Consider the following 12,617-nt stretch of genomic DNA (forward strand, 5'->3'; position numbering starts at 1 on the left):
AAGAACTGAAAGATCTACGTAGTACTGGTGTCTGTGTGTGGGAAAGCAGAGGAAGTAATGGAGTTCTCCCATGGGTCTAAGAACAGGAAAACCACAAAACGGTCAATAGGAAAGAAATAGTCAGTGGCCATTCACTGTCAAGTGCATCAGGTCAATTAAGGACAGCAGCTGAAACCAGGCAAGATTCTACTTCCAACAACAGTGATAACAGGGAGTCCATCTTAAAATCTGAGATGGTCTGAACACTCTAGCCCTATGAATTTGCCAAAGCTGATTTACCAGGGCATCCTTCCAGCACAGGGTCCCACAAATGAGGAGAAACTTCTGGATTAGAACAATAATGAGGGCAGAACAGGGACACGGAGACATGGAAAAAGGAGGTCCAGATAAAAGTGATGGAGGGTAACAGAGAAATCTCAGAAAGCCACCATATTTTTTTGGCATTTCATTATTTTTTGACAGAACAAGAAAACAACAGAACATAGAGCTCTGTGAAGTTATACAAGCTATCTGAAGCAATACCCTTCTGATAAAATTTTAAGCACACTAAATTCAGCATAGATGTGAGCAATAGGAAAGTACTGAGGTCAAATTCCATACAAAGTCCCTATTTTTAAAAAAGAGAAAAAGGAGAACAATTATATCCCTACAGGCAGTGAAAGTCAGCTAGCAAGACATGCTCACAAAACAGATAAAGGCATTAACTTATTATGTTAAAGTGTGCTAAAAGACATTAAGAAACAAGAAAAGAACATAAGAACTTAGAAAGTGAAAAACAAGGTGATAGCATTCAAGAGTTTCAGAAATTTAAAACTAAAACTAGAAGGAATACAAAAGCAAATAAACTCAAGAAATATTAAAAGAACAGAAAAGGGAACTTGCTTTTTCATAGTGGTATTATTCACAATAGCCAAGAGGTGAAAACAACCCAATGTCCATCAGCAGATGAATAAACAAAATGTGGCATAACTTACAATGGAATATTCATCCTTAAAAGAAACGAAGTTCTGGATACATGCTACAACATGGCTGATACCCTGGTAACATTACACTAAGTGAGAGAACCCAGTCACAAAGGATATCTACTGTCAATTCTACTTATATGAGGTATCTCATACATGCAAATTCAGAGACAGAAGTATCAGGATAGAGGTTAACAGCAGTTGGGGGGGAGGGGTTGAGAGTTATTATTATTATGGTATAAACAGTAATTTTGATTCATGTATATTTTACCACAAAAAAGTTTGTTAAAGAGAAAACTTCCGGAAGAAATAGAAATTACATATTGAAAGAGCACACAATGCACCTGAAGTTGTTTAATCCAGAATGACCAATATTAAAACATTTCTAATAAAATGGCAAATTTGTACATCTAGGCAAAATAGCAAGTGACTGTATCAGAAAGGAAATTGCATTATATCACTTTTGGACAGCAAAACTTGCTCAGGAAAGATTGTAACATATTTTAAGATAGTCAAGAAAAATAAATGTGAGCGAAAGATTTTATATTTGCAAAATTGATTTTCAAGCATAAAGGGTTTGGGTCAAGCTGTTGTCAACATACAGAAACTTAAATACGGCTACCATGAGCTCTGAGCAATCTACTGGAGATGAGCTTCACAGACACGACAAAAGGACTAGTGGTGAGCATCAGACATTTAGCTTGTATGACCGAGACCAGAGAATTAAAAGACAGTATAGTATGCAATGCTACTACTTGGACAATGTAGTTATAGTACAACATAAAAACAATAAGGAAGCTCTGGCTGGTGTGGCTCAGTGGATTGAGCGACGGCCTGTGAACCAAAATGTCGCCCATTAGATTCCCAGTCAGAGCAACATGCCTGGGTTGCAGGGCCAGGTCCCCAATAGGGGGGCATGTGAGAGGCAACCACATATGATGTTTCTCTCCTCTCTTTCTCCCTCCTTTCCCTTCTCTAAAAATAAATAAATAAAATCTTTAAAAACCTCCAAAAAACAAAAACAGTAAGGAGAAAGGAGGAATATAGGAAATATAAAAATATTTTAAAACTACTGCAAATGTCCCCCCTTTTGCCCCCAACCCCAACATGATGAAAAGGGTGACAATTTGAGCTTCACTACTAAGAATAAGAAATGAAGACATGAAATCCTTCAAAATAAAGGTTATTAGAAAAACAAAACATGTAACCATTGAGATGCCAGGGAACCTTATTTATTATCTTGAAAACCAGATCAATGTTGCTTGCTTCATTCAGCAGCACATACACTAAAATTAGAATGATAACAGAGATTAGCATGGTCCCTGCACAAAGAAGAAAAAAAAATCAAACCCTGACTCTGGCCTTCTACAGTAGACCCTTTGTATCCACAGGTTTCTCATCTCGGGATTCAACTGACTGTGAATCAAAAATATTCAAGGAGCCCAGGCCAGGTAGCTCAGTAGGTTAGAGCCTAATCCTGATATTCCGAAGGTTGCGAGTTTGCTCTCTGGTCAGGGTACATACAAGCAGCAACCATAAATGCATAAGTAAATGGAACAACAAACTGATGTTTCTCTCCACCGCCCACGCCCCTCAATCAATAAATTAAAAAGAAAATCAGAGAAAACAAGTCCCAGGTTTCTAAAAAGCAACTGAAATTTTCATACACCAAGCACTAGAAATGAAGTCACTCAAATGAAGTTGATGTGCAGGTATACTCTGCTGTAGCCGATTTGCAATACAGGTTATACATAAGTACTAAGCCATTTATACAAGGGACTCGAGCATTCGTGGATTTTGGTATCTATGGGGTCTCGGAACCAATCCTCCAGGGATACTGAGAAATGATATATATGAATTTAAAAACTGTACCACTGGGTAACCAAACAGATAAGGGGAATATTCTAAAATAAAATAATAAGAATTATAGCATCACCATTTTCAAATCAACTCTTCCTGTCCCCAACAGTTCAGTTCTAAAGCAATTCCTTCAAGCAAAGCAGATTGTCTATACAAGGCATGGAGGCTGGCAGGAAGGGACAGCTATCACAACCCAGGGCAGATGAGCTCCCCAATTACCAGGCAATAAAACCCAAAAAAAAGCCAGGAGGGCATCCACACAGAGAAACAACACAGGTACGGAGTCAGGCCAAAGTAGAGTAAGGTAAGGAGTATACTTAAATAATTTAATATATACCTCTTTATCATCTTCAGATTTCCTATCATCCTCCTCTTCATCTTCTTTTTCAGATTTCTCTAATTCCTTTTGCTCTTCTTTTTGCTCTTCTACTTTAAGCTGTTTGGTCAATCGGGCTATCAGCTGGGACTTTAACCCTTTGGAGCTAAGGGTTCGACTTTCTAATTCTTTTCGGAGATCATTTACCTAAATTATACAGATCACAAAAACACAAAGAAAGAAAATGGGATACTGAAATAGAGAATAGCTTAAAATGGTTAATGCTCTCTAACCAATAACTCTAATTTCTGGAATTTACCCTCAGGAAAGAACCTAAACACAGGAAAACAAACAAAATCTTTATACATTCCTTTTAAACAGTCTCCTCTCCAAAAAAGTAAATCTAAATATTCAATAAAAGAGTAACACCTAACAAAAAACAATACATCAACTAGATGGTTAAAAATAATCACATGGGAAACATTAATATTAATTGAAAAGGATGAGACGGCAACTTTTTATACATGATTAGATGCAACCAACCAATCACAAAGCTTACCTCCAGAAAAAAGAATGGAAGAAAACACATCAAAAGTTTATGAGTGATTGTGTTGAGTGACAGGCTCAAATAATGTTTTTCTATTTTTCACATATGTACCAATTTCCAAAATAAGCATGCATTACATTTATAATCAAAATAAATATGTTTTAAAATAAGAAACATAATAGCAAAGCCATTAATTTGACAAAAAGTCCTGGGTTCTGTTCAATTCCTTCCACTTGGGCCATATTTCCTTTGTCTCCTCATTTGGCAGCCTCCCTGTGTCTGTTGTACTAGATAGATAGAGCCTCTTTGATTTCCTGTCTTAGCACACCTGTTATGATGTATAGGGTGGATCCTTGGGGACTTGCCAGGGAAGGGCAAACTGCTTTGCAGCTTTGCGGCTCCCTGTTGTACAGAGGGGGTCTTCGAGGGCCAATGCGGCTTCTGGCTGACTTCTGGGGGGCTTTCTTGCATTGGACCTGTTTTTCTAGTCACTTAATCCACACCCCATATATGACTGGCATCCCTCCAGCTGCTGTCTTGGTTGTGGTTCACAGAATGGGTTGGTTTGTGTATGTTCCAGGCTCTCCTGAGAAACTGGCAGTTTCTTCTGCTGTCCCAACCCCCACTGGGTTTACAGCCAGAAGTTACAAGGCTTTATTTTCCCCCAGCACTGGAACCCTGGGCTGAGCAGTTTGGCCTGGGGCTGGTATTGCTTGCTCACAAGGTATCTCTGATTTTTACCCACCACACATGAACATGGAACTGCCCGTTCCTCTTGCCACCGCCACACAGCGTCCTTTCTACCACTCCTACCCCTCTGGATGAATATAGCTTCTTTAAATCTTTGGTTGTCAGACTTTTGTACAGTTCTGGGTGATTTTCTGGTAGTCTGAGTGTTTTTCATTTTTAAGTTAGTTGTGCCCTTATGGTTGTGCAACAAGGTGAAGTATATCTACCTATGCTTCCATCTTGACCAGAAGCTCCCTTTTAAAAACAGATTTTAGAAAGAGAGAGAGGACAGGAGAGAGAAACACTGACTTGCTGCTTCACCCATCTATACATTCATGGTTCACTTCTGCCTTGCATATAGAACAACGCTTTAATCAAACTGACCTACCCGGCCAGGGTTAATTATTGTATTATCATATTATTCCATATGAACAACTGTAAACCTAGTTTTACCCCACCCTGCCTATGCATTTTTTACTATTAAATTTTAAAAACTGGATTTTCCCCCTATCTTTCTAGTTTGTTCCCAAACTAGAAACATACTGCTCACACCATAGCCCCTTATATATTACAATTTAATAGACATTGGCTGAACTGATTTATGAAGTCTTCCTTTTACTTAATTTTATTATACACACATATAATATAATATAGAATAATAAAATCTGTGACTTCATTTTTAATGGCTTTATCTGAAAAACAAACAACACAGTGTCCCTATTCTCTCTATTACTGTTTAGAGATGTCAAACTAATACTACCTCTTTCAAAGTTACCTTCATTGTCTTTGGATCAAGTTTAGACCAATGGGTAGGAGTAGAAATTTCTTTAGCTCACCATCATCTTTCTCTCTTCATCCTGATACACAAAGTTAAGAACCTAATTACTATTCTGAAACCTAAAATAAAGGGTATTTTAATTTTTAAAAGTCTGTTGCTGATCTGTTGCAAGGTCACAAATGTTTCAGATTATCTTCTCCTAAAGTTTATTAGGCAAGGTCCACGTACATACATTCTACCACTTTAATTGACCACAAAGACACTCATCAGCCAATCAAAGCCAGATCTGTGAAACACAAAAGGGTGATAATTACAACACAAAGAATATCAGGGATGCACAACACTGCCGGTCTCCATAAACCACACAGTGTGTGATCTGCCCCAATTTTCAAGCCACCCAAAGTTAAGACTGATTTAGTCAGACCTTTCAAATGTACACCAAAGACGATGGCCACACAGCCTGAAATTTCAAATCTCTCAGACTTGTGGTTGTCCAATTTCAAATATCCATGACTAGAACTGATGACCGTGAAAGAAAAAATTTTTTTAAATTTTAGAAAATGGCAAAATGTTTAAAATGGCTTAATACTGAATCTTGTTCAACACCGGTCCCAGATTCCAGCAACTAGACCTATGATAAAAAAAAAAATCTGTGCAATTTAAGCACAACTTATTTTCCTTTGTCTCAGCATTCTTAAAGTCAGCATGATAAACAGATTCTTTTTTTTTTCTTAGAGAAAAGAATATACACATATACTGCTGAAAGCTGGATTACCAGTCGCTGTTACCAGTATGTTCCTCCGTGTGTGTTTGTTATGTAGTGTGTGGTGTGCATTTGTGCTGTGTTCTGTGCCTGTGAGAAGCGAAAATAGAAAAGGGATTAGCGTTCAGTGCCTGTTCTCCATCAGCCTCCTTGCGTTCACCCTAAAGCTCTCGACCAGCTGCTGCTGTATCCTCGGAGAGGGTTTCCCACTCTGAGCGGGTGGGAAGGCAATGCCAACATCCGGGAAAAATAAAACCACTGTCTCCACATGAGCTGGAACTGTACGCCCCTTGTGGGTCTCCTCAGGGCGATGGTAGCGAATCTCTGCAAAACGGTACCTGTTGCAAGGGAAGAAGCATGTTGGAAAAAAAATTCTAAAATACATTTTAAAGACCCTAGTTCACTTGTAGCACATCAAGTAAAGAAATTTTGCTGCAAGAACTTGAGGTTGGTCTAAAGAAAAAAAAAATTATAGAAGCCATAGTTCCTCTTTTGGTAAATTTGTACAATATTTATAGTTAAAAGAAGAATATGTTCCCCAAGGCATTTTCAAGTTTGATCACAGAGCTACCCATAGTTTAGAGAATACCTGAAGGAGCTGGATAGCTATTCAGATTTCGTGTGCTAAAAAAAAATTCTCAATTAAGTCACAAGAAATATGCTGAAATATACAGGACAAATAAGCCTCAAGAGAAAATATGGCTGAACAAAAATAATCAGCAACTACATCATTTTATAACAAAAGAATTACAATGAAATGAAGTTCTCTCTTGACGATCTTCTTCAGCTATGCATGAATGAAAAATATTTTCAACATACATCCAACCTTCCAAATACATAACAAACATTTCAAAATTTCAGTTTATTTTATTAGTTTTTAGTCCCTCCCTCCCCAACATTTTGGCACCAAATAAACTTTTGCTACAATGTGGATTTTTCCTTTGAGATTACCTGCATGATCAAGGTTGCTAAAATAAGGGGTGGGGGTGAAGGCTGATAGACAAGGTTATCTAGATAACTATTAGGAAACATTCCTAATCAAGAATGAATTGGTACTTACCATTGTGTGCATACACTTAGATCAATGCCTGTCAGAAGCCTTTCAACAACGAATAGCAGTCTAATCAACACAGAGGGGTCTTTTTCTGGGTCTGGTCCATCCAACAAGGAGACCAGTGGCCTCCAATGCCATGGCTTCATCCTTGCCTTCATGCCCACTAAAACTAATTCAAACAAACAATCATTTACATATATTACACAACTCATCAAATTACACATAAAATACTTGGAAAGGAAAGGTACAAACCTTTCCATATCATTTTTACTACCTGCTGGTAACTGTCGTCAAGGAAGCGTTCAGTTCATCGTGTTCCACACTGCATTTCAGCAATGGAATAGGATTTACACATCATAACGCATCCTTCTAAAATATTTCTTCAGATAAAGGATTCTTTTAAAGAAAATAAGCTATATAACTCCACACTTAAAGCATTCCAAAGATACAGCTAAAATCCATTATCACCTGGAATTTTTCTATACTACAAGACAACAACATCAAAATGACAGTGGAACATAGTGACATGAGTAAGTTATAGTCATAATCTATAGTGGAGAAAACACCTACATCATTCAATTCTGAATGCCCTCATAATTATTAAAACTAATTAACAAGATTTAAAAGGCACAATTTTTAGTTTTATTCACACCACACACACACTTAGAACCAAGCAAGCAACATGCACCTAAAGTTAATGCTTCATTTTACCTTAACAAGTCTAGCAGGATGCTGAAATCCATCGACGAGTTCTTGTGGGTCTTCAGCTAGAGCACATGACTTATGATACAAATCTCCATACTAGGGCTAGCCATCAGCATTACTATTACAGTCAAATAATTCAATCCTGTCAAAAGGTCTTAACATAAAAAAAATGAGAAAGCAACTACTAATTATCCTTATATATTATATACCAGAAATTTTTTATGAAATGGAAAGTAAAATGCTACAGCAGAAATGGTATCAGATACCTTATAATTACATGGCTTTAACTTTCCAAAGGATGTTTTTGGAGGTTTTAAAATAGCAGAAGACTATTGACCATAGCAGTATACTAAATATTGCCCTGCAGACTAACATATAGTATATTCACCACAATTATGTTTATCTGGGCCTTCCCAAAGTGATAGAACATTCCAAAAAGCTCATTATAATCAGCTATCATCTTCATATTTTTATGAGGTTCCAAAGTCTTAAACACAAACAAACAAACAACAAACAAACATAACTTTACAGTTAAGGCAAAGAGAAGTTACATTAAATTACTTAAATAACCAAAACAGATTTCAGGTCAAGAAGAAAACATAGGTATTCAAATCTTAAACCACTCTCTGAAGATTAACTCCACATACAGTCTTAATATGACCAACTGCTCAGAAACTTTAGCTGTGTATCACAGAATACAAACCTTTGCACTGTATAAGTGGTCAGCATCTGGAGGATCGAGAATGGCCATATTTTTTTCTAAGGACTCTACTTCTCTGTGCATTACATAGAAATTGCAGTAATTTCCCAGCTGAAATGGTCTTGACAAAGGGAAAGCATCCACCCATGTAAACTGAGCATCAAAAAAGTCACTAGGTATATATAAATTCTGATAACGGCGCCTTAGTTCCATCATGTCACAACTAGGACTGAAAAACAGACATAAGTAGTGAATAAATAGCCTTAACACCAAAGATTATGCAAATATTTACTCAATTCTGAAGCTAAACATGTAACAGTTATGGCTAAAAGCCAGCAGCAAATGGTCAATAAATAATGAGCTATGGATGTGCAGAAAGGCATATGAAAATCTCATTTTAAAATTGCTGTACTTACAACGTTTGAATAACAGATCTAAATGTTACCTCATTTCTTTACTTTGTTGTGTGTAGCTTAAAATTCATTAGAGAGACCCTTTGAAATACTTCAACCCCAGCTCCAGAGAAGATGTGAACAAAAGCAGTTCTGCCTCAGTTGAAACTGCACACTTTTAAGAAAATTATATTCACACAGAATGAATATAAAGAAAGGATAGGAGAGTGGTACCAAATTAGCATGAATGTTCCTCAATCAGCTTTATACAATATAGAAAAAATACAACTTTTATTCTATAGGTCAGAATATGTGCATACAAAATTAAAATTCACACGTAAGCAAATCTAAATGTTTTTTGGATTATCCACACTAACAATACTCTATGTTAATGATTAAGATCCATACCTGATTGTTTTATTATGTAAAGAGAGGTTAAGTTTCTTGCATTAAATCTGGCATAATGATTTTTTTTAAAAAAGATCATTTCCTTTTCCTAAGAAGGCAGAGCTTTTAAAGGAAACTCAAAAGTAAATCAATCAATCTGGTAAAAGCCAAGAGATTTCTGTTAAACAGCATAATGAAAAGTAGAAAATGCAATTTTAACATGAAAAAGGTAACTACATTATCTTTTTAAAAGACAACTAAAACAAGGGTACTAAACGTGAACTAATATATTTATAGGGCATCCTTTTATTTGAGCCTAAAAATAATAAGTATAGAATGACAAACTTGTTTGTCATTAATGATTATTGACATATTATACTTTGTTTAAATAAAATTTTGCTGTCAAAATAATGAAAATGGGAAAAACAGGTACATCAGTTTTGTTTTTGCTGTTAAAGAAGTGGTACAAACGAAGCATAATAGCTTCCTAGCTTCCCATCACTAGAATTTCTGAAGTTGTATCTTACCCCATAAGTAAAATCTTTATAAAATAAGAAATAAGAAATACAAATAAATGTCTTAGCATAGTCTCTTATAAATCATATTACTATATGAAAACCTTGATTTCCATGAACTAAAAGAAAAGGTATGAAGTTTTTTTATTTGTAATGGGCTCATTGGTGTTCTTGGGAATTTATTTGTAATGAGTTCATCTGATGTTCTTCGGAATTTATTTCAAAGTGAAGTAAAAACTATGATAGGTCTAACTTGAAACGATGATAGACAGCTTGTCAATTTACATCCCATGCATCGACTCTTCCCAGATGAGTTTAAAGCAGAGCTGCACTTCTTAATGCCTTTAAAGGTATTAAGTGGTCTTGGATTCCAAAAAGTTTTTCTTAAATATACAGACTAGATTATTTTTAAGTTATACAAGTAAACAGGGTAAAAAAACTAGCATAAATTAAGAGTAGTCGCTGACTTGACCACAACCATGAGTAAATGAACACCAATTACCTAAGAATTCAGCAAAAGTTATCGAGCAAGATTTTTTGCCATTGAGATAGCATAAATAAAATACACTGGTTTACTCAATCTAGAGCAGAATACACAAAAATTTTAACTTTTGATAGTCCAATATTATGAAACATTATCTAATCACTGTTTGTTGAAATACAGCAATACCTTCTCAGGACACTGAAGTGCATAGTTTTATGTGTCCTATGTGAAACAGCTTTAAAAGCTGCTTTTAATAATTTATTTTTTACTTTACTGTCAATTTGTTTTTTTCTGTTAATTTTTCAAATACACAATTGCTAATCCCAGGAGCCCTTTATTAATGCTCACTTTTCCATTAAGTCAATTACCCATTTGCCCTTTCTATGAATTACAACTTTGCAGCTATTACTGGAGTATCTACAATATGCCACGCACACTGTTGCTTCAAATAGATGAACTCAATCTCACAATAATTTCTGCTAGTTATAAATTTTTTTGTTTCCATTTTTGCAGGCAAAGCCCCAAAAAATTCTTGGTAATTTGCCCATTACTTCTGATTCCAAAGACTGAAAAAATGTATTAATGTATACAAATACAAATGTGTGTATATTTCCATTATACTATACTTAAATATTTAATCCTTGAAATAGTTATTACTGCTCTATTATTATTATGCCACCACACAATGAACGATGCATGAACTACTACAAAGTTATCAATAAATCTGGATCTTAAATGATTCTCACTTTAAGGAATGACTTCATCTCAGAGGCACTGCCTTTTTCAATAGGCATCTGATATCTTTAATGAGTGCATGAAAATAAACCAATCTGCTAGACCTGCTACTCAAATTGCACCTTTGCTATTATATAAACTAAGAACACTAAATGTAAGAAATAAAACTTGGAAGAAAAAATATCTCCGTATATAACACATCCTACCAAACTATTCAAAATTACAAACCTATAATATTAATAAGCAATGGTGTGGATACTTACCAATCTAAAGAAAAACTTGGAAAACTGAACTGTGTACGTGGAACAACACGGCGAACTCTCCGAGGTGATCGTTCTCTCTCTCTTCGAGGAGATCTCTCTCGGGAACGTTTTCTCTGAGGAGATCTTTCTCTGGATCTACGTACGTTCTCTTTCCCTTTCACGACTTAAAGCAAATTTTTCTAAAATCACTATTTTTTCTGGCATTATCCATAAGTTCTTTCATGAAACAATAGGTAATAAAAGGAAGACCTGACGGTATACTAATTAAAATAATTTTTAACCACTGTGATAAAATGGAGCCTGGCTGGGATGCTCAGCTGGAGAGTATTTTCCCCACATGCCAAGGTTTACGGGGTTGATCTCTAGTCAGGGTACATACAAGAGTCAACCAATCCCTGGCTGGTGTGGCTCAGTGGATTGAGTACCGGCCTGAGAACCACAGCGTCGCTGGGTTGGATTCTGAGTCAGGGCACACGCCTGGATTGCAGGCCAGGACCCCAGTAGGGGGTGTGTGAAAGGCAATCCTGCAATGATTATTTCTCTCACTTACTCTCTTCCCCTTCTCTAAAACATAAATAAAATCTTATTTTTAAAAATCTATTTATTTATTTTAGAGAGGGGGAATGGAGGAGAAAAAGGGAGAGAAACATCAATGTTGCTTTTGGTTGCCCTCTCACACGCGGCCTCCAGTGGGGACCTGGCCCGTAACCCAGTCATGTGCCTTGATTGGGAATCAAATACACAACCCTTCAGTTCATAGCCACAGTCAATCCACTGAGTTACAACAGCAAGGACTAAATAACTTTTTAAATTATTTTAATTGTTCAAGTGCAGTTTTCTGTCTTTTACTCCCACCCTAGCCCATTCCTCAAGTTCTTCCCACCTCCCTCCCATTTCCAGCCCCCCTAGTTTTTGTCCATGTGTCCTTTATAGTTGCTCCTATAAATCCTTCCCTTTTCCCCCTGAAATTCCCTCCCCTCTCCTCTCTGGTGTGTCTTTGGTTTTACTTTGCTTGTTTGTTTGTTTTGTTGTTTAGGTTCCTGTTAAAGGTGAGATCATATGGTATTGAGTCAACCAATAAATGCATAAATAAATGGAACTACAAACTGATGTTTCTCTCTCTCTCTGCTTCTCTCCTTTAAATCAGTAAGTAACTTTTAAAAATTTAAATTGTGGTAAAATAAACATAACATAAACTTAGCATTTTAATAATTTTTAAGCGGCATTAAGAACATCACACTGTGCAACCATCACCACCATCGAAATATATTTTGAAAAACATACCTCCGGTCATCTTTTCTGTTAGGCACTTGATCCCCTCTGTCATTCCTTCCTGAAAATCTGGATGGTGGATCTAATCTTCGTGCTGGTTGTGGCTGTGAAACTATACGAACAGGAGGCTGCAATAAACCAGCTTTAAAAGATAC

At 36.3% G+C, this 12,617-nt stretch overlaps 1 protein-coding gene and 2 non-coding genes across 3 annotated transcripts in view; 1 reads left to right on the plus strand and 2 right to left on the minus strand.

The window, feature by feature from the left end:
- Window positions 1-12,617, minus strand: part of CCAR1 (cell division cycle and apoptosis regulator 1) — a 49,127-nt gene that overhangs the window by 12,847 nt on the left and 23,663 nt on the right. The window contains 16 exon segments of the mRNA XM_036027512.1: window positions 3,160-3,345; window positions 5,190-5,245; window positions 5,248-5,264; window positions 5,559-5,711; window positions 6,118-6,193; window positions 6,196-6,293; window positions 7,016-7,121; window positions 7,124-7,144; window positions 7,147-7,178; window positions 7,262-7,293; window positions 7,721-7,806; window positions 7,809-7,832; window positions 8,414-8,643; window positions 11,191-11,330; window positions 11,332-11,353; window positions 12,475-12,604. Of these exon segments, the coding sequence (XP_035883405.1) occupies window positions 3,160-3,345; window positions 5,190-5,245; window positions 5,248-5,264; window positions 5,559-5,711; window positions 6,118-6,193; window positions 6,196-6,293; window positions 7,016-7,121; window positions 7,124-7,144; window positions 7,147-7,178; window positions 7,262-7,293; window positions 7,721-7,806; window positions 7,809-7,832; window positions 8,414-8,643; window positions 11,191-11,330; window positions 11,332-11,353; window positions 12,475-12,604 (1,409 nt within the window).
- Window positions 2,225-2,329, plus strand: LOC114498271. The gene has a single exon (XR_003684709.1). It is a non-coding gene; the product is annotated as a U6 spliceosomal RNA (small nuclear RNA).
- Window positions 7,308-7,372, minus strand: LOC114498344. Its single transcript, XR_003684768.1, has one exon. It is a non-coding gene; the product is annotated as a small nucleolar RNA SNORD98 (small nucleolar RNA).

The sequence above is a fragment of the Phyllostomus discolor genome, chromosome 5, assembly GCF_004126475.2.
Source record: "Phyllostomus discolor isolate MPI-MPIP mPhyDis1 chromosome 5, mPhyDis1.pri.v3, whole genome shotgun sequence".
NCBI classification, from domain to species: domain Eukaryota; kingdom Metazoa; phylum Chordata; class Mammalia; order Chiroptera; family Phyllostomidae; genus Phyllostomus; species Phyllostomus discolor.